The sequence below is a fragment of the Aedes aegypti genome, chromosome 3 (assembly GCF_002204515.2).
Source record: "Aedes aegypti strain LVP_AGWG chromosome 3, AaegL5.0 Primary Assembly, whole genome shotgun sequence".
NCBI lineage: Eukaryota > Metazoa > Arthropoda > Insecta > Diptera > Culicidae > Aedes > Aedes aegypti.
Window position 1 is genome coordinate 242,534,364 of NC_035109.1, and position 22,854 is coordinate 242,557,217.

At 45.2% G+C, this 22,854-nt stretch overlaps 2 protein-coding genes across 3 annotated transcripts in view; one reads left to right on the forward strand and one right to left on the reverse strand.

Moving 5' to 3' along the window:
- The window catches only part of LOC110679481 (transmembrane protein 42), a 29,281-nt gene extending 25,933 nt beyond the window's left edge, over nucleotides 1-3,348 (reverse strand). Inside the window, exon 1 of the mRNA XM_021854185.1 lies at nucleotides 3,091-3,348. Coding sequence (XP_021709877.1) covers nucleotides 3,091-3,234 — 144 coding nt within the window. The 5' untranslated portion in view covers nucleotides 3,235-3,348. The remainder of the gene's footprint in view (nucleotides 1-3,090) is intronic.
- A 103-nt stretch (nucleotides 3,349-3,451) lies between these two features.
- Nucleotides 3,452-22,854, forward strand: part of LOC5566612 (lissencephaly-1 homolog) — a 242,344-nt gene continuing 222,941 nt past the window's right edge. For both annotated transcript variants that reach the window (XR_002502518.1, XM_021854179.1), the window contains exon 1: nucleotides 3,452-3,879. The gene's annotated coding sequence lies outside the window, so the exon portion shown is untranslated. The remainder of the gene's footprint in view (nucleotides 3,880-22,854) is intronic.

Sequence of the window (22,854 nt, forward strand, 5' to 3'; positions counted from 1 at the left end):
CTCAGAAACAACGAGCTACACACGTAGCTACCAATGGCTTTTAGGGCGTTATCTCAGAGTATGCGAGATATATAATGCAGCTGCATTGCCGTAAGCCTACCATTAAAGTAGTTTAAAAGTGGAAAAGGGCACTTTTACAGTTAAATTAATGCAAAAAGGACGATAAAGCAATGAAGCAACTTACACACTTAATTCGTTTCGCCGAGGCCGGCAAATTTTTTTGCCGAGAACCCAACAGCTGAGATTTCGGCAAAAATCTCGGTAAAAGTTCAAAGTGCCGATCGCGCTGCAAAATGTTAAATCTTCCCAGCTGTCAAATTTTGACGAAGATATCGGTAATCCATTGCCGAAAATCTCAGCACACCATTGCTGAAATTAGGCAAATGATTGTTTTCTTGATTGGAAGAATAATAAGAAGAAAACGATAAAAATAAATTTTAATAATGAAACAAATTTATTCATGTTAATGTATTATTGTTTGAGCCAGTATCGCTGTAAATATCTCACTTTTTTTCAATTTGAGAAAATGTTTTTGCTTTTTCATCAAAATGTAAAGGCAGCACGACCATTTTCGCTGCACTCATATGGTGGGGAGTTGAAGTTCCAAGGAATATCCCTAAAAATGTAATAAGAATAGATTTGACGATTGCTGACTCGACACAGTTATTCATCATAATACAATAAATTCGCTGAATACTTACATATTGGCGCTTTCCGCGCGCTCTTTCGAAGAACATCTCAAAATATTTCGAGCACATGTTGGCTTCTGCAGCTCTCGTTTTGACAGATGTGCTTTGCCGAAATTCAGTAAAATTATTTGTTTGCTGATTGTTGTGGCAAAATAGATTACCGAGTCTCAGTAATTTAGGTAAACTACCGATTTTCGTCAATTTGCATCTGTCAATATCGTTCATCTGTCAAAATTGAACGAGATTTCAGTAAAAATATGTTTTACCGACCGAATTCGTCATTTAGTTTTACCGAAATGAAATCCTACGATTAAGTGTGTACCAGTTTCTAGCGTGACGAAGTAATGGCTTCACATTCCTAGGCATGGGGCTCTGCACAAAAGTCATCCTCTCTCTTTCACTCTACCATGAAATTAGTAAACAGTGCAGAGCCCCATACTCGGATCATTTTGATGCAGAGCTGCCAGATGATTTGATAGAAAATCTGTATCTACCAGGTTAGAAAATCTGTGTCCCATACAAAAATATCTGTGTCTATACAGAAATTGTTGAAAGAAAATCTGTGTTCCATACAAATTGATTCTGTGTAAGAATAAAAAAAATTGTGTAACACAGATAAATCTGTATATGTGGCAGCCCTGTTTTGATGAAAATTTTAGCTTGACAGCAGCCAGGCTGCTTGTTGATATCCAGTTCGCACCCCCTAGATGGGTAATAGGCGGTTAAGTTATGTAACCATAAAAAATCAACAATTTTCTCGGACAAAATTTTACGTTCACAGTTAGCCAAATAGTCAATATACTATCCACAATCCCACCCAATTCACTGTAACGCAAATAGTTCCGAAACATTTAAACTGTATAGCTAAGTATGCTGTTCCGCTCAAGAAAAGTTAAGAAATTCCTTGACTGAATGGCTCAAGAAATTTCCTACAGAGAGCCCCCTTTGAAATGACATCTCTTCTCAACTGCGTACTGCGATCAGAAAAATGTGATTTTCTGGACCATTTCTCGGAAGAAGTTTTCCACGCATCGAGATAGGCGATTCCTTTTCTTGTTAGTAGAAAACCAGGCTTATAGGCCGATTTGCTGCTGACAAGAAAAGTAATCGCCTATCTCGATGCGTGGGAAATTTCTTCCAAGAAATGATCAAGAAAATCACGTTTCTTTGATTGCAGTACGCTGCTGAGAAGAAAATTTCATGCCTAGAAATTTCATTTCAAATGTAGCTCTCTGTAGGAAATTTCTTGACCCATTCAGTCAAAGAATTTCTTTACTTTTCTTGAGCGAAACAGCATATTTAGCTTATATTTGGAAAGAAAATGAGTAATGTATGAGTAACGACGCACCAAAAAACGCGTTTTTGTACTTGAACCATATGCAGCACTGTTCTGTTATTTTTATTTCATGAAGAAAATGTTGATAATTTTACAAATGAACAAATGAACACAATCTTAGAAAGTCATATATTTATTTATAAATAATATTTTCATATTATCGGTGCAAAGAGGGGCAGTGTAACATCTTGAAGACACCCACCCACCACCCCTTCAGCGTTATAAAATTGATGTTCTCGTTTGATCCTTCATGTCTTTCGTTTTGCTTGTCCACCTTGTCTCCCCCTTTATAGTTTTTGTTGTATCTTTACAGGTCGTTCAAGTAGCATCATACCGCTACATCGCTGCTGAATGTCATCAATCAAACCCTTGAATCCCATCCTTATCCGCACAAAATTATATTCCCTAAGCTCGACCTCACCGCGAGTTTTACGGTTCTCCACAACTAACATAGTATGTTAAGAAGCAATATGAATTTTTAAAACAAATCAAAATGAATTCGGCTCCTTTATTGCATAAACGGTTAAGTTAATTAAATAAATATAAAAAATAAAACCGGTTCCGCTTTTCGTAGCCGTTTTCTATAATTACGTTTGGCCCTTAAGTGCTGTTATCACTTACATTTCTATGAATATTGATTTTACTAAAAACAATAATTGATTCTTTTATGAAAAGATGTAACTTATTAACGTAAGTAAGTGAACAAGAGATTATTGAGGTAAAATATGCTGGATGAAAATCTACATGAAAATTTGATGGATACTCAATTTGATTTAGAAAATGACTCCACTCAACAGTAGGGTGCAGACCTACTTGGGCACTGCCATGAATGACTTTGCTTTAGGGTGTTTTACTCGGCCGAATTGTCTGAAATTTTGTAATAAGAAGCACTTCACACGTCAATGTCCAAATATGAGCTCAGTAGCATTAAAAAAGTCCACTGCCAGAGTGAATCCAAGATCAGGATCCGACTCCCTACAATTAAAAAATGTGCTTCGTAAGCCAAAGAGTATGAAAACCCCCTGATTCCACATATATTTTTCTTTGGGGTAATTTTGCACTCACCTCTTTGTTGCCAGCATTTTCGGCCAACTGCTGCCCGAGTGCGCTTAATTTACCAAAGAAACTGGCGGATGATGCACACAAACCAGATATGATCGCGTAGTATGGCTTCGATTGAGTCATTCTGCAGTCACTACTAACCGACATTTATTGCACAAATTTGATGAATTCAACAAAACCACAGAAAGAAATTTTGTTATCACTTTTTTTTGTTTATCAACTTTTAGAAGTACGAATCAATTTGCACTGGTTGATGGTGAGCAAGAAAATTATCAATGTGACAAAACCAATCAAGCCGCAGTCAGTTGACCCAACCGCCCAGTTTGCGCAACGTCCGAACCCGCCCCGTCTGATCGATCTTCTGTCAACCGCCAGTCGTCAGTTTGGATTTCGATTTTGTGTCGCGACATCAGTTTTCTGCGTTTTTTGCGTTGGTGTTCGAGAAAAAAGAAAAAATCGCGAGAAAAAAAGAAAGACGTCGTCGATTGGATTTAGATTCGATTGTGATCCGTATTTTTCCGTCGTTTTTCTCGGCCATCCGCGGAAAATCCTATACTTGGTACTTGTGAGTGCGGGGGAAAGCTAGTGTGAAAAATTTTCACGAGCGTCGTCAGCTGGCTCGAGGGGAAAGGAAAAAAAAAACAGTGAAACCCTGCTCCGGAAAAAAGTGTAAAAATCTTGTCCGTTTTGTTGGAGCCAAGTGCCAGAGTGCCTAACTTGAAGTGCCAGTGTCTCAAAATCGACGACCCGGAGGACGAAAAACGACACAACAGATTGCGGATTATTGTTGCTGTAAGTACAACCCTTCGCTTCCCGGGGGGGAGGGAAACGATTCCGAAGGTGTTGCCTCCGGAACGGAAGCCCCTTCGGAGAAGGTCACACAAAAGCGGTCAAAAAATCCCACTCTTCAAAACGTTATACGATGATGATTAAAGATGGCTGGTTGAAAATTTTGCTGCGAAACGGGGCTTGAAAAATCGATCGAATGATGCGAGTTTTGTTGATGATGAAGCAGAGGATATAATCCGTTAGATGCGACGGATAAGATTGAACCTGGGTTGATCCTTGGGATTTAGCTTATTGCGTAATTAGGATGCGGAATCGAATCCATTGTTGGCCCAGCATTTAGTTGACAATCAATCGACTTAGCAGCTGACAGCTGGAAGTGGCTGGATGTTGTCCGTGAATTTCTCGTGCGATGTGTTGGACAGGTGGGGTGGCGCTTGATGGATAGGGGGAGGACTTAGGGGTAGTTTGTGCTCTTTATTGATGACACATCGCGTCGAAATTCGCCGTTCGATTATTGTAGTTTCTGTTTTAGTTTTTTATTGTGCGTAGCACCGTAAAAAATAAATTGAAATCATTCAAGTTTTGCTTTGCGTCACGAGTCGAACAGCTGACAGAAACCAGAATATAAGACTTTGACATTGATAAATTTGTCAATTTGTAAAAACATTCTAATAAGTGCAATCAGCAATACTTTTAATTGATAATCGGAGACGGCTGGTTTGATTCATGGAGCTTTCGAGATTGTTTTCAGATGTAATTATAGTTTATCTTTAAAATCTTTTTTTTATGAACAAGATCTTCTGCAAACATACCCCGTCAGTTCTAGGCATGTTAACATTTTTCTATTTTTTGACTACAGGTGACTCCCAGATCTTTTTCGTCGCTCACTAATAAACACCCTTCCCGTGATTATTGTGGAGATGCAAAGATATTCTTGGTCTCTAGAAGCAACAATCATTTACACACTAACATTCTTTCCCAATCCCAACTGACTGCAAGGACTTGGCCGGCGCCGTTATTGACCAATAATATGAAATGTGCTATAATTTATACGTCGAGAGTAAGCCGAAGAGTATTAATTTGGATCAAAGTGCAATTCTAACCAGTTCCGATCAATTGCGGAGTAGCAACCATTGAGTTACCCGAGCAAAGCTTGAGATCATTTTGAAAACTATTTTTTATGTTGTGATGTCGCGAATTTTGATAACTCAGTTTGCTGTCATTTTGGTCATTTTAACGGTTAAAATATCAAAACTGAGAGCAGAAAAATGTTCCCATGTAATCAAATTGAAAACTGTTTTTGCTATCAGCAAATTGAAAACTGTTGCTGCTATCATGGGAGGGAAAATATTGAGAACTAATTGAGATATACATTAGTGTGCGACAAAATTTAGATTCTCGCTCTAGTCCACTTTTTGGATTGCATTTAGGTCACGTACCAACTGTGCAAAATTTCAGCTCGATCAGAGAAACTACATTTTAGCGCCAGCCGTTCAAAGTTTGTATGGGATTTACTATGGGAAAACATACTTTTGCAAAGAAAAATCGCCAGAGGTCGCCCATTGACTGCTATAAGAATTCTGAACACAGACCTCGATACGTATTTTTACGATGAAGAATATTGCCGAAGACCGCGAAACAATCCGACACTTGTGAAAAAAGTTATTCAATGAAAACCTATTTGCAAGGCGACGTTGATTAACACGTAAAAGAATAACAATAATAACAAAATCAGGCGAAATTTCCGAATAGTCTAAGAATAATAACTTTTTTCACAAGCATCGGATTGCTTTGCGGTCTTCGGCAATGTTGTTCATCGTAAAAATACCTATCAAGATCTGTGTTCAGAATTTTTATAGAGGTCAATGGGCGACCTCTGGCGATTTTTCTTTGCAAAAGTAAGTTTTTTCATAGTAATTCCTATACAAACTTTGAACGGCTGGCGCTAAAATATAGTTTCTCGGATCGAGCTGAAATTTTGCACAGTTTTTATGGGATCTAAAAGGAATCCAAAAAGTGGACTGGAGCGAGAATCTAAATTTTTCATAAAACCGTGTCCCAGGCTAATATACATATTTTCGAATGATATCGAAACGAATGTGCGACAAAATAAATGCTTCATTTTTTTTATTTCATAGTGTTTATACATGTAGCACGAATTAATTTATAATTATATAAAATGAAAACATTACCAACAATTTTATGATAGCGGAACGAAAACAAAATATGATATCGAATATTTCTATGACAAATTGATAGCAAATTATTGATGCTGAAAACAGAACATGTTTTCGACTTGTTTTTTTTTTATGTTGGACTTTGCTTGGGTAGCCTATGCTATGCTATGGGGCCGTCCATTAATAACGTAAGGGTTTATGGGGGGTTCGTCCTGTTTAAAAAAATATGGCCTAATGAATGTTTTGGTGCGAGCACCGGTCTAAACAATCACCATTTGGTCATGGACTGGCTTTTGGTAGATCTCGAATAGATTTGCTGTTCCAGAAATGTGGAATTTTAGCTTATTAATGCCGCCAGATGGTGTCAATTAATAAGGTGATATTTTCAAGGATATGAACGTTGAGTTGAAAGACTGTTTTCAATGTAAAGCACCACTATTTTGGAGCGTTGTTTCGGTGTAATGTTATTAATGCCGAAAATTGCCAATTGCACTGAATTGATGATCCTAAAATACGTCTAACCAAGTCGATCGCTTGATAAATGTCAGAGAAATTATATCCACACAAAATATGCCGCACATTGTATTTTCTAAAAATGTCTACCGGATTTTTGTTTAAAGAATTTCTTCAACAATTTCTAGAAAAACCTCATCAATTTCATGTAGCTATAACTGGAAATATTATGGGGTAAATTCTCTGAGTACTTCCTCTGGAACTTTCCCAAAGGTTTTGTGGAGGACTTTCTGAAGGAATCTTAAGAGAAGTCTCTGGAGTAATTCTTACAGGTATCCTTATAGGTATAGGTTGCAATCTTTAAAACATCTTGCATGGCAACTTCGGAGGAGATCTTAAGAAATTAGTGGAGGCATTGCTGAAAATAATACGCGTAGAATTTACGTACATGTCCTACACCAACAATTCGGGACAAAATTTTAGCGAAATCGATAAAAAATCACTTTATGAACTTCTGGAAAACTCGATTTTCTTAACAAATTTGTGAAAGAAACTTTGGAAGAATTTCTGAAAACAATAATGTGGGAATCTCTCAATCAATTTCATGACTAATACACAAAAATCCAAATTGGATTCTGAAATATATCTTGAATGAAATTGATGGATGTCGATTTTGTCAGTTCCAGCCATTTTGATATAGATTACTTCAAGCATTCATTAATTGTGTTCTCAGAAATTGTTCCAAAAATTCCTCCAATCATTATCATAGGAAATCCGCTACGACGTCTTCCAGGAATTCCTTAAAGAATTCGACCAGGGATTCCTAATTTAATTCCTCCTAGAATTTTCTCCAAATCTAAGTATTCTAACAATGTATATTTCTAGAGAATCTTTCAAGATTTTATAAAGGGTCCAGAAGTTTCTTTCTTGTACGAGTTCTATCCTGGAGGAGTTCATCAGCTATTTCTCGGGGTAGTTCATTTGACAAGGTTGGTAGTCTAATTGCTATCGCTTCTGCTTCTAAAGCTAAGTAGGGTAGGTGTACCAGTTATGGCCATAGTGGTTCCCTATTTGGCCATATGCAAAATTCGGATAACTTTCAAATTTTTAATCTTTTTGAATGTTTTAACATCAAGATATATCCTATATCTTACTGCTAAAACACAAAAAAACTTTTCAAAATGTTGAGACATTCAAATTATCACGTATGGCGAAATAGGGAACCACTATGGCCATAACTGGTACACCTACCCTATGCTGTTTCGCTCAAGAAAAGTAAAGAAATTTCTTGATTGAATGGGTCAAGAAATTTTCTACAGAGAGCCCCATTTGAAATGACATTTCTTCTCAACTAGAAGAAAGCATCAAGCAGCGCTTGTGTGCAGTCGCTTTTCTAATCGCTGGTCGATTTTTAACCAATCACAGTTTTTAAACCGTTTGTGTTAATACGTTAATTTTTATCCACGGGGTTCCGTTTTTTAACGGGTGGATCTTAACGTGTGTTTTTCCGCGAGACGGATTAAGTTTAGTTTTCGTGTACCATTTCCGCGAAGTACGTGTTTTTTACGCGATCGGTATACCTACCTGTTTTGCTCCAGAAGCATCGATACTCGCGCGATTGTGTGTCGCGGGCCCCTTCTACCCAAATCGGGGAAGGGGTCTTCAGCCTGAAAGTGAGTGACAATTGGCGGCCAGAGGGAACCTAGTTTTCTCCGGTCCCACCAGTGTATCTTATCCCCTTCAATCCCAACATACCGGGAAGGGGGACGAAGAAACAAATAAGTGGTGAGGGGAAAGAAACAAACAGGCGCCAAAAGTGTATGAACTAAGAGAAGTGCGCATCTGTGAACCTTGTTGAACCCTCGTTTCGGTAGCAAAGGGGGTGTGAAAGGCAAGGGTGAAGAAGAGAGAACACAATCCCGAGTCTAGCCACCATTTCTGGTGTGTGTATCCCCCCAAGTGTCGTGTGAAAAGCTAATTTTATTTGGTACTCTTTTTTGTGCGTCTATTGCTCTTGTTGAACAGACGAAGAGAGTGAGTGCTTTCTCGGGTCGGTAGGAGTGATTGAGTCCTCGGTGAGCCTGTGTTTCGGAGCATCTATCGTCGGCTTCAGTGAGTGTTACTCGGTGACAATCTCCGTGGGTGTTAGGGTGATCCAATTTTTGGTGTGCGCGATAAACAAGGAAAACATCGCTGAATATCCTTTAAAAAAAAAACGCCTTTCGGGGTTGTAGGGATGGCATCCAGCTCGGGATGGCCCCCTGACGGGAGCCATTTCCCACCGTTGAGCCAGGAATTATCTGCCAAAAACATGCTGGGACCAGGCAGACGCACGATGCCGGATTTTATGGATCCTGACGGCGCATTTGGTCAACTACAAATCCTTCGTATCCAAGGTAAGAACGGCGCCCCATTGCCGATCGTCCCGTTCATCATTCGTAGATCCATTCAGCGTATCGTCGGTGGCAGAATCGAAGGGGCTTTCCCGGAGGCCGGTGGTAAATCTTACGCTATAAAGACGAGGAATACAAGTTCGATTAACAAGCTGTTGGAGATGAGTAGGCTGGACGATGGAACTGAGGTTGAGGTCATCGAGCACCCGGTACATAATCAAATTCGATTAGTAGTATCATGCAGGGACGTCATTAACGTCGACACTAAGACACTCGAGCAGGAGCTTAGTGATCAAAACGTCAAGGAAGTGCGTCGCATCACTAGACCCGGAAGTGGCGAAGAGAGAATAAACACGCCAACCTTGATTCTCACTCTCCGTGGTACATGCCGACCCGAATTTATAAACTTCGGTTACATACGGTGCCATACCCGACCGTATTATCCGAATCCTATGCAGTGCTTTAATTGCTGGGCCTTTCGCCATACGTCGAAGTGGTGCAAAAACACCACTGTCTGTGGAAAGTGCTCCCAAGGGCACCCATCGTCGAAAGAGGAACCCTGTGACAGTCCGGTCTACTGCGGAAAGTGCAAATCGAACGACCATGGAATCAGCGAAAAATCCTGTCCAGAATTCAAGCGCCAGGTCGACATCGAGAGAGTGCGGGTTGATCAAGAGGTCTCCTACGGGCAGGCCGCAAGAATTGTGGAGAGTAAAAACCATCCTCTGGCCCCGAATACCACCGCAGCCGTGGTAGGAATTTCGCCCCCAGGTACGAATGAGCTTACGAGCCCCAATGCGGAGATAGTCGCCTTGACTAAGCGAATCGACTCTCTTATCGAAGCCCTTCAAAGCCGAGATAACCGGATCGCTCAATTGGAGCAGCAGCTAGCCATGTTAAATGGTCTACCCCATATAACAACAGAGCCCGATCAATCGCCGAATCCGGATACTATCATCGAGTGCCCTCCATATATGAAAGCCTTTCTCGCACAGCAACAACAGATGTTCTCCAACGCGATGAAGCACCTGTACACGCAAAACCTCAAGATGCAGGAAGAGTTCGAATCGATGAAAAAATCGATGTCAACGATCTCACCACCAAATGCAAATATCGTTGACTTAAAACAGTGCATTCTCTCTGCCACCCAGCCGGCAGAGAATTTGTTAAACAGCAACCCATCCGCTACAACAAACCAAGACGGTGCCGTCATCAGCATCTTGGACTTATCGTCCTCAACGATGTCGGAGACGGATCCGATCGAGCCAGAGGAAAAAACTTCCGCCTTGGATTCAACTGCCGATATAAGTGATGAGGAATATAGCGATCCATCTCCAGTCGTCTCACCGAATACTATTCCAGCCAAATCTTTCGACACACCCAGGCCGAAAACTATCATCTCCAACCCGAATGACTCTTCTCACAAAACACCAACGAACTCTAAACCCACTAAAGCAGCGAACAAAAGAACAGCAACCGAACTTTCCCCCTTGGAAAATTCTAGGGGAAACGATCCCTTGCCAAAACATAAAAGACAACTACCCGCCACCGGTCGTAACCGGTCAAATAAACAATAGCTTTCTCTCCCAGCAAAAACTCCTCCGTCAACAAACCTACCGACCCTACAACAACCAACTGTCCGCTTTTGATGGCAAATAGTCGGGGCGCCTTTGGACTGGAAGCTATACCCCAACCAGCACCATCGAATCGACCCCGGCATTTGTCCAGCATTTCGGATGAAGAAAATAGTGCCACGAACAGTCGGGGCGCCGACAGACCGGAAGTCAGGACCCAACCGGAACAGTCGAATCGACCCCGGCGTTCGTCGGACGAAAACATAAATTATGCAAGCTTTTCCCCAGCGAGAGCCCCTGGTAGCCTTGGTCCCTCCAGTGCGGACGACTTCTCCACACCGGAACTGGTGGATAACCCTTGGCGCTGGGGGAAGTCTGGAAGAGGGACGGATAAGGGAATAAACACCCATTCCCCTACGGACCACGTGGGAGTCAAACTCAATCGTTTTTCGGGACGCACAAGGGGAGAAATCCTCGTCCCCCGAAGGACTTCGAGGGAGTCAAGCCAACAAACGAAACCATCAACACCCCAGCCGGTGCTTCCTGGGCAGCCCGAGACTTCCGTTTCGGGTGGTAAGACCCGTTCCAATCGCTCTTCATCAACCCAAACCAAGCCATCTTTCCTCCCGGCGGGTTGCATTAAGCCCCACCGCAGCGAAGCTCTAGCTAAATCTCGTTCCAACAAAATCAAAATAACACTCCTCTCGTCGAACCAACAAACCCATGCTCATGGGGGACATCCTACAACAACCTCTTTTGAAGATCCAATCACGATGGGTAAGTCAGACAGCCATTTTTTATCAAGCCATCAAATTCAAACCGCAACATGCCAACCGGCGCTTCCTGGGCACCCCGAACTCCTGGTCTCGGGTGGTAAGCCCCACCCCAGAAGTCCAACACCAGACAACAATGAGCCATCTCCTCTTCTGGCGGGTCGTGTTAAGTGCCCCCTCGACGGAGCTCTAGCTAAAAATCGTCCCCTCTCGAATCAGCAACCCCCTACCCATGGGAAATCTCCTACACCAACCGCTCCAGACCATCCAATTACGATGGGTAACATGGCACCCTATACCGCACCAAGCTCGCCACAGTCTTCCTCACCTCTGTGGGAATCATCCACTTCACACGCCAACGCATCTACGGGCACCTTCTCCAAGGATCCAGTGTCGCCTACTGATGAAGGACCTAGATCGACTGTCGAACCAAACCGAATAAGCAACATCAGAAAACTCCCCTCAGACTGCCTCACCAACAGTGAAAAATACGATAGCTATATCGCTTCTTCGCTGGGCCCCGGCGCTTTATTGGCTCCTTGTTGTTCTACCAACAGAGCAAGTTTGGCTGTCGACCTCTTTGGGCACCCTATGCACTCCAACCTAGGCGGTAAGTCCCAATGTTCGCGCCAACGCGAAGTTTCCTATGAGTTTGCCTAAGAGTCCTTCCCACCCCTGTTCCATCTAACCTCGAGCCGCCGCGAGTATTTCGGCCTCTCATCCCGACAACTAACAACCACCCCAAATAACCCACACACACGCACCACGTCGTTAGTTTTGCTTGCCTCCCTTTACCATCATTCCGACCGACATGATCAAGCATGTACGCAATCCAGCCGACCAACCATCCAGCCCAGCTATGTACAACGTGAACAAGAAAGCACTACCACCACTTCATCCAGCATCGATCCTGTTGCAGCATCACCGAGTAATACATAGCAGGCAGTGAAAGTTTCCATCGCAACCCCACCGCTGCGCATGCAATGTTCTTGGCTACCTGTCACCTATAAAAGGAGCTTGCATGCGCAAGGAGATTATTCAGTTTTATTTCAACCTTTGTACTATTCACTTCGTAGAGAAATACAGTAGTTAAGTTAAAAGTTACAAACCGCCTTTCCCTCCACCAGTGGAAACCAAACAGCCTTTTCCAAGGCTAGAGTTGTTAAGTGCCCCCTCCAGTCGAGCTATCGGTCCTGTGCCCTGTTGCTCCCGGCAACAGGTTGGCGGATGATCAACCGATCTTGCCGTCCCCGCTCACCCGAGCAAAGTCCCAGTTGCACGCCGCAACATTTGGTCCAATCGAACCGGATAGAGGATCCAGTTCCGTGGAAGCTGCAACCGCAGCCGTGTGTGTGTCGTCAATCAGCCGATTGAGACAATCCCTCCCAATTGCTATCGCCGATAGCAATCAGCATTCCTACCGAGAGGATTGCTGTAGTTCCTGCCCCGGTAGCTCGACCCAGGAGAAAAGAAAGAATATTCCTGGTTTCCATTGGCGGAGAGGAAACGAAATTCTCCAAGCGAAGTAGTGAAGATCAGTGCCAGTGAAAAAGTCCGAATTATTCCAATTCCCCGAAAGTAAGACGCGCGCGTGTGAAGTGTGTTCCTGCTCTGAAATGGCAGAAGTGGAAAGACTATTTGCCGAACGTAGCCTTGTTGAGGCAAGAGTGAAGCAGCTCCAGGAGAAACTAAATGCGAGAGATGATGCAATTCGACCCAGTTTGGCACGAGTGAAACAATACGACAACGAACTGCAGTGCTATTACAAGAAGTACCAGAGAGTGTATGGCGAGTTGCTGTCTGCATTCCCAGCCGAAAGGTTTGCAGAGTTGGATGCAGATTGCGAGCGCTTCGAGGAAATCCATTTCGATGCCTGCGTATTGGTGGAAACCTTGTTGCTTTCCTTTCCGACCACCGATAACAGGTATCAGCACAGCCGAGCGTCCCCATCCAGCTGTTTCACTGCGCCACGCTGGCGTAGCCGATCACCGAGCCCAACGACGGAACAAGCCGTTCCGATTCCAGACGTGATGAAGCAGCCAAACACGTCGCCACCGAGAGTGCATTCCCCGGAGAAGCAACTGTTCCCAGCCCAAGCCAACGAGGTGAAGAAGTTCCCCTGTGAAGAGAGAGCGCCAATCCAACGAGAAGAAGTGCCTACCAATAATGTGCAACCCGCCCATCGAGAAGAAGATTCCACCCACCGTGGAAAAGTGCCAACGTGGTCTGAAGAGGTGACAACCGTTGCCTACGAAGACACGTCCAACCCTCCGTGCAAGCTGAGAAAGCATCCTGCTAATCCAACAAAGACGACCCCAGAGGAATTCCACGTCGGCAATGAGTCAACCCAATTTGTCGACAACGTGAGCAACATTCCATCCTGTGAAGCGACGAACCCGATTCCAGTTCCAATCAACCTGGTTGGAAACGATCCGAACCCGATTCCAGTTCCAATCAACCTGGTTGGAATTCATCCGAAGTCGACGCCGTTCCAGAGAGCTACCGGATGTGGTGCGTTACCCAAATCATTCCTAATGCCACCCAGTTTCCATCCACCGCCCAGGTTGGCATCGATGCCAACTGACGTGCCCAAGATACTCCAGAATCCAGCAGCAAGTTCCCAGTCGTTCCAGTGCACAACCGGTTCCCGTCCGGTGCTCCAGCGGTTCCCTTGTGTGGGTGGATTCCGCACAATTCCCATCAAGTTCCCGAGAGCGATCGGATTGTGTCTGGTCGCGAAACGATTCCCTTGTAGGACCAGATTCCGTCCAGCGATTCCATCCCGGTTGGTCGGATTCCATCCAACGCCGCAGCGATTCCCGTGTGTGGCCGGATCCATTCCGGCATTGAAGCATTCCTCCAACTTGATCGAATCCAATTCTGGAGTGAAGCCTTTCCAGCGTGTGGCAAGATTTCGTCCAGCTTCGAAGCAGCTATCCCATTTGACCGGATTCCGTCGAACACCCCAACGATTCCCGTGTGTGGCCGGATCCATTCCGGCATTGAAGTATTCTTCCAGCTTGACCGGATCCAATTCGATAGAGAAGCCTTTCCAACGTGTGTTCCCGGATATGGCCGGATTCCCTCCGGTAATGAAGCAGCCGTCCAGTGTGATGGGATACCAGCCGGTGTCCCAGGGATTTCCAGTTGCAAGCGAATTCCATTTGGTGGCCAAGAAGTTCCAGTGTGTGGCTAAAATCCATCCGATTCGTGAGCAGCCATCTTGTGCGATCGGACCTCGTTCGGTTCTGAAACGATTCCCGCCTAGTGTCGTATCCCATCCGGAACGAGAGAAGCCTTCAGATGAGACCGGTATCCTACCTCCGGTTCCCAAGCCTCCAGATGTGACCGGTATCCCTTCTCCGGTTTCCAAGCCTCCAGATGTGACCGGTATTCCTCCTCCGGTTCCCAAGTCGTTTCGGTTGCCATCCGAGATGAATCCAGTGCTGATGCTCCTGCTGCCGACCGGCATCCCTCCAGTATGCAAGCAAGCCCTGCCGTCCATCGAAATGCCTGCGAGATTCAAGCCGATTCGGATGTCCGCTGGCATCCCTCCGATCAGCAAGCCAGCCCTGCAAATGAGCGAAATATGTCCAACGAAGCATCCGCGTCCAGTGCCAACCGGAATCCATCCGGTATCCAAGTGGTTGCGGTGTCCAACCACGATTCCACCGATAGCGAGGTCAATCCCGAAGATAGCCGGAATCCATCCGGTGAGTGAGCCAAACCCGATGCCCACCGGAAAACGTCCGGTATTGAGAGAAGCCCCGAACAAGAGATTGACGAAGAAGATGATACCGCCGGTCAACCCGACTGGTGATTTCAAGCAACCCAATACAAAGTCCAGGCCGGAGAAACCACCAGATGGAGCCCCCATGCGACGTCGAGCCAGCGAAGCCATCCCGGAGTGCGTGTCCCGTACGCATCCACCCGAAGATGTTCATCAAGTGGTAAGCAAGCTTTAGATTTGTGGTGTGTGCCTAATCCCTATCCTGGCTCAAAGTGGTTTCCCCAGTCCACCATTGAAGAGTCCCACCCAAAACGATGTTGTTTTTGATGAGTTTTCCGTCCATCCTGATGTCAATTAGTTTTCCTTATCGCCATTTTCTTTCTCTCCGAGTATGGTTTGAATCCATGTAAGATTTCCACCTACAATACAGTCCACTTGACGAGTCCTACAAGAAATGATGATTCCATCAAACGTTCTTTCAAGTTTTGTGCCTTACCGAGTTTGTTTCCCTAATGTTGATTCCTTATCCTAATGTGAGTACCTAATATTGAACTAGTAGTATTCGAATCCCTGTGAAGTGTTTGCCCATTAATCCAAATTACCAAGTTTGATATAATAGTTTGTGATCCGTGAGTCCATGTGAACTTTCCTCCCTCTGAGTTTTTCGACCATTGAAATCCTTCCCTCCCAAACTTGAAGTGATGTTTTGTGACACCGTGATCCCGTAGAAGTGTAAATATGTTTTCCTTAAAACATTCCATTTGTGACCGATGCTGAGCTAGTGCCTGAATATCCACCTGAAAGTTGTGTCCCCCTTAGTTTGCCACGATTCCTATCCAGTGTTTGTTTAGCCCTTTCGCCAAGTCATTAGTTCGCCAATCCTTGAAGTTTGTGTGCCTACATTTTGAATTATGCTAGTTATCCTTAATACAGTCCACACCGAATTGAAGATGAATCCCTAACATTTAGTGTAGTGTTCTAATGCGCCTGTCATGAATTGCCCTTCTTCTGTTCCTGTAACGCCAGTGCCCTTTGTGTAATCAGTTAGAAAAAGTTCGTTAAAGAGTCCGAAGTAAAATTCTCTTTTCCCTCGATTATTTCCCCAGCCACCCAAGTGAATTATCCCATAAGTGTGCAAAGAAATTTTACTGCCTACAATGTTGTCGCCAGTTGATAAACCTTACCGTTTCCTGTGATAAGAAGCTTTCCCTTGTGAAATAAGAAGTTCCCTCCGCAAACCAGTAATCCGTAGTAGGCTATGGTTTCCACCCTGATAGTCCTTTAGAGTTAAGTTCCTGAGTTCCCCCTTTCCGAGCATATTTGTCTTACTACCAAGTCATACAATGCTATTACCTTTTCCCTTTTTGGCCGGGGAGTATGTTCGCGCCAACGCGAAGTTTCCTATGAGTTTGCCTAAGAGTCCTTCCCACCCCTGTTCCATCTAACCTCGAGCCGCCGCGAGTATTTCGGCCTCCATCCCGACAACTAACAACCACCCCAAATAACCCACACACACGCACCACGTCGTTAGTTTTGCTTGCCTCCCTTTACCATCATTCCGACCGACATGATCAAGCATGTACGCAATCCAGCCGACCAACCATCCAGCCCAGCTATGTACAACGTGAACAAGAAAGCACTACCACCACTTCATCCAGCATCGATCCTGTTGCAGCATCACCGAGTAATACATAGCAGGCAGTGAAAGTTTCCATCGCAACCCCACCGCTGCGCATGCAATGTTCTTGGCTACCTGTCACCTATAAAAGGAGCTTGCATGCGCAAGGAGATTATTCAGTTTTATTTCAACCTTTGTACTATTCACTTCGTAGAGAAATACAGTAGTTAAGTTAAAAGTTACAAACCGCCTTTCCCTCCACCAGTGGAAACCAAACAGCCTTTTCCAAGGCTAGAGTTGTTAAGTGCCCCCTCCAGTCGAGCTATCGGTCCTGTGCCCTGTTGCTCCCGGCAACAGGTTGGCGGATGATCAACCGATCTTGCCGTCCCCGCTCACCCGAGCAAAGTCCCAGTTGCACGCCGCAACACCCAACAACTTGCCTTTTCCCATGAAATTGCCTGCGACGTTGATATTAATTCCAACTCCAATCTGGAGACCACGAGTAGTTGGGGCGACAGCCGACCAGCAGCTGTATGGGGACTGGAACGGTTGAACCGTTTTCAACACTCGGCGGGCGAAATAGGATCCGAGACAGGTAACAACCCAAACGCAGATGTAAGATGCATCTCAGCACCTTCCCCTCCTTCAAGACTCTCCGAGACCCACTCTAGTACGCACTCGCACCCTAATGTCAATCGAAACGCTCGACTGATTCTCCAGTGGAACATAAACGGTTTTCTCAACAATTTGTCGAACCTGGAAATGTTGGTAAATCAACACGAGCCCCTGGTCATCGCTTTGCAGGAGACCCATAAAGCCTCTGTAGACATTATGAACAGCAGATTGGGAAAAAAGTACTCCTGGCACGCAATTCGAGGGTCCAATTTCTACCACTCGGTTGCGTTAGGGACTATCAACGAAATTCCATACGAGATCTTACAACTGGACACCGATCTACCCATTGCAGCTATCAAAATCTCGTGGCCTTTCCCGATGTCAATCGTTAGCTTCTATCTTCCCAATGGGAAATTAACGAATCTAAAGAACCGACTGATCGATACCTTCGATAAGATACCTGACCCAAAGATCATCCTTGGAGACGGCAACGGTCACCACACTACATGGGGCAGTCGCGTTAACAATGCCAGAGGTTCCGCGATTTTTGAAACCGCAACCGAAACAGGATTATGCATCCTGAATGATGGCTGTAAAACCTTCATCCGTGGTCGCGTAGAAACATCTATTGACATCTCGCTAGCGTCCCACAACATCATCGATCGGTTGCTTTGGTCCGTGGACAACGATCTGTCGGGGAGCGATCACTTCCCAATATGGATCCAATTGAACTCATCACCGCCAAAAACCTCCCGTCGACCTCGCTGGCTTTATGACCACGCCAACTGGAAAATCTTCCAAGACAGAATGGAGGAAATTCTGGAGTCTTCTCCTCCGTCTTCTATCGATCATTTCTCGAACAGCATTATCGAGGCCGCTACGGCGGCCATTCCGAGGACTAGTCCCACACCCGGGCGAAGGGCCCTTTGTTGGTGGTCTGAGACCACAAAGAAAGCGGTCAAAGCAAGACGCAAAGCACTCCGCGCAGCCAGACGACTACCGGCCGACCACCCGGAGAAAATTGCCGCGATGGAAAAATACCGAGACGCGAACAACAAATGCAAGTTTATCATCCGGGAAGCCAAGGAAAAATCGTGGACGAGTTTCCTTGACGAAATCAACGATAACCAGTCCTCCGCGGAATTATGGAGCAGGGTGAACGCCATTCAGGGTAAGCGCCAAACCAGAGGTCTAGTCCTCAAATCCGGTAACCAGACGACCCGGGATCCAATCCTTGTCGCTGATGCCCTGGCCGACTACTTTGGAGACCTTTCGTCCTTTCATCGATACCCGCTCGACTTTCAAAAAAACACCAACCCGCTAATGCCGCCTTTGCTATGACACAAGTGCCAGGTTTCCCCGTTCAGAACTTTAACAAAGAATTTTCCATGGACGAACTCCTCTTTGCCCTGAGCAAGTCAAAAGGAAAATCCGCCGGTCCGGACCAGATTGGCTATCCGATGTTAAAAAAATTACCCCCGATAGGAAAAAGAAAGGCACTAGACCTAATCAACAGCGAATGGTTAGCCGGGACCCTACCCGACAGCTGGAAGTGCAGCCTGGTAGTGCCGATTCCGAAGGCTTGTGGTACAAACTACGACCCCAGCGATTTTCGCCCAATAGCCTTAACAAGCTGCTTGGCAAAAATGATGGAGCGCATGGCTAATCGCAGACTGGTGGAATACCTCGAAAAAAACGATCTTCTGGACAACCGTCAACACGCTTTCCGGGCAGGTTTCGGCACCGGAACCTATTTCGCGGCCCTTGGGGACATTCTCAATGGAGCATTAGAAAGGAATGAACACGTTGAAATGGCATCCCTGGACTTGGCGAAGGCCTACAACCGAGTCTGGACCCCGGGGATATTAAAGTGCCTAATGGACTGGGGTGTTACTGGGAATCTTGCCAGCTTCGTTAAAAACTTTCTAACCAACCGTCGTTTCCGGGTTAGCATCGGGAATCATCAATCCAAAGAAATCCCCGAAGAAACCGGTGTTCCACAGGGATCGGTTATCGCCGTTACGCTGTTTCTGGTGGGAATGAATGGTGTCTTCCAATCCTTGCCGAAAGGAGTATTCGTGCTGGTCTACGCCGACGACATTTTGCTGCTAGTGACAGGAGTACACCCGAAGATGGTCAGGCGAAAATTGCAGGCAGCCGTAAATGCAGTCGCCAAATGGGCAATCAAAGTGGGCTTTGAAATCTCAGCAACCAAATGTGCAAGACTCCACATCTGCAATTCGAAACATCAACCACCAAAAAAGCCAATCACGGTCAACGGTACTGCCATTCCAAACAAGAAAACCGTTAAGATCGTTGGCGTCACCCTCGATCGACACCTCTCCTTCAAAGCCCACTTCGATAATGTCCGATCGGCATGCAAGTCCCGAATCAACTTGCTGAGGCTGATATCCGGCAAAAGGAAAAGAAGCGACCGAACGTCCAGAATCCGAGTTGCCAACGCAATCGTTAACAGCCGATTGCTTTACGGGATCGAAATAACGAGTCAACGCTTCGACGAACTGATCAGCAACCTAGGGGGAACCTACAACAACGCGATCCGGATAATCTCGGGACATCTGCCTTCTACGCCAGCCGACTCGGCCTGTGCCGAAGCCGGAGTCTTGCCTTTCCGATACAAATTGGCTAACAGTATTGGCAGTAGGGCCATCTGTTTCTTGGAAAGAACCAAGAACGACGGATCGGAAGCCTGTATCGAAATACAGGCCAACCAGATCCTTAGGTCCGTGGCCGGCATAGAGCTCCCTTCGGTATCTGAGCGACACCGTAACGGAGCCAGAAGCTGGTCTGCCAGGAAAATAAAGGTGGACAATTATCTGAAACAAAAACTCAAGAAAGGTGGCAACCCAAGGCTCGCACAAGCCCTTTTCCTGGACCGGATCAGAACAAAGTACAGAATATACAACGTTCGGTACACGGACGGGTCGAAGGCTCTCAGGAAAGTGGGGATAGGCTGGTGCGGCATCGGCTTTCGGGAAAGCAGGAGTCTTCCTAGCCAATGCTCGGTCTTCTCGGCTGAAGCTGCTGCCATTTTTCAAGCAATCTTGCAACCGTCGGACCTTATCGGGCCGGTACTCATCGCCACCGACTCAGCTAGCACAATCGCAGCAATATTATCGGACACTAACAAGCACCCTTGGATTCAGGAGATACAGGATGTGCTTGATGACGAAGAAAACATCACGCTGATGTGGGTACCCGGTCACAGCGGAATTGCGGGCAACGAGGAAGCGGATAGGTGTGCTAATACAGGCAGAGACAGCGAGCGTCTGACCGACATCGTCCCGAGCGCCGATCTCAAATTGTGGCTACGGGAAAAAGTTAACGACGCATGGAGGAGAAAGTGGCAGAGCGAAAGGAACCTTTTCACCAGGAAGATTAAAGGGGACGTTAGAAAGTGGGAAGATCGTCCAGACAGAAGGGAACAAGTTATCCTCTCCCGACTTCGAACGGGGCATACACGAGTCTCTCACTCGATGAGTGGCGGACCGAATTTCCGAAGAATCTGCGAGACTTGCCAGGTTCACAACTCCGTTGAACACTTCCTGTACACTTGTCCTACTCTGGAACTCCTGAGAAAGCAGTACGATATGGGAAGCATTCGCACGAGCCTACAGGACGATAGATCCAGCGAGGCTGTGCTTTTCCGTTTCCTCAAAGATGCCAAACTTTTCGACGAAATCTAACAGTTTTTTTTTCATCCAGCCAACAGAACTCTAGAGTTATTGGATAACCCAAGCGTAACTGGGCTCCCCAAGCACTTAAACTTGGGTGGTAAGTCCCACGTTGACCTACCATTGAGGCAATAAAATACCGTTACTGGGCACCCTGAGCACCCAAAACTCAGGTGGTAAGTCCCACGTCTGCGGCTGTGTTTTTTAAATGAAGGAAACTGACTCCCCTGGGCACCCTAATCACTTGGTAGATAAGACCCACGCCCGCATCTAGAAACAACGCAATTGAAAAGCAATAAAATATCGTAACTGGGCACTCTGAGCACTCAAAACATAGATGGTAAGTCCCACGTCTGCGACTTTATCAACAAACTGAATGACCCCACTCGTACAACAAGAAAGAAAACCGGAGCCTGAAAAGAAATAAAAATCATTAAATTGGGCATAATTAAGCTACTTTATACCCGACTCACCCCAAGCTGTCAGTCGATCCCCCCTCCGACACGATACGTTTTTGGAGGAGAGAAACGGCTTCCCACATAAGGCATATCGTTTGCCTGAATCAGGGATGCTGACAGGATCAACCATCTCTCCGAATCCACACTGCTACCCCCGCGGCTGGCGGTCGCCTCATCGGTTCAATAGCTGATTGGTGGTCTTCTCCCGCACCCGTCGTAGCCGGATTTGCCGCATACTCCAACCTTGGGAAAAAGGAGTCTCAAACTTTCCTTCCTCACACGACGGCACATCGAGGATTTTCCGCTGAAAGGCTGGTGGGTGCTCCTTCTAGCACCCGTTGTACTCCTTTACGCGGCTCATCACAGAGACGAAGGGGAAAAATCCTTTTTTCCCGTATACGGTGTTCCCACGACGAAATCGGGTTCCACAAGTCCATCACGGGGCTCACCAGTCCTCGGCGGTTTTTGGACAGACCCAGAATTGGCCGAAACAAGAGAAAAATTACGGACATTACAACACAAGAAGAGGAAGCGCGTGAATGTCAAACGTTGGGACATCACAAAACGGAACGCAAGTTCCATGCAAGATGCAAAAAGCCTCCTCATTAGCTAGGAAAATATGTTGTTTCTTTGTTTGTTCAATTCCAATCTTAACTTGTAGTATTGTTCCTTTCATTTTACTTGTTTGTTTGAATGTGTTAACTGTAACTAGTAACGTTAAATATGTGAAAACTTTCTATTTTTTCCGTCTAGGCTAGCCCATCTGGCTAGTATTTTAGTCGTTAAAAGTGGTGAACTCGCCAAGGGCGAAAAGCCACTCTAATAAAGATAAATAATAATAATTCTTCTCAACTGCATACTGTGATCAGAAAAATGTGATTTTCTGCACCTTTTTTGGGAAGAAATTTCCCACGCATCGAGATAGGCGATTTTTTTCTTGTCAGTAGCAAACCAACCTTAAAGCAGAAGGTCGTGGATTCACATTTGTGTCTGTCTGTAACTATCTTTCTGGCATCAAACATAAATATTGAAATCTGTCATTAGAACTAGAACATTTATCATTTCCTCGTACAATAAATAAATTAAATAAATGGACTACAGTCTACTCTCCACATCTCGATATTGAAGGCACCATCGAGATTGAGGGATATCGAGACATAGAACAAATTTTTAATTTTTCAATCTAGAAAATCACAATATTGTCAGGAAAATCAAAAACAAACAGACGTCATTTTGTCTTAAAAAATTGTTTTGAATCCCTAAAATCTGGTATCCTTTGATAATGGGCATATCGACATACGGAGAGAAAATCGGGAATGAATATCACATCGAGATAGGGAGATATCGAGATAAGGAAGATATCTAGATATGGAGAGTGAACATGTAAGCAGATTGAAGGGCAGCATCGACATAGGGAGTGATATCGAGATGTGGATAGTCGACTGCAGTAGTATATTCCATGAGTTGATCCTTTTTTCAAAGAAATCATTTT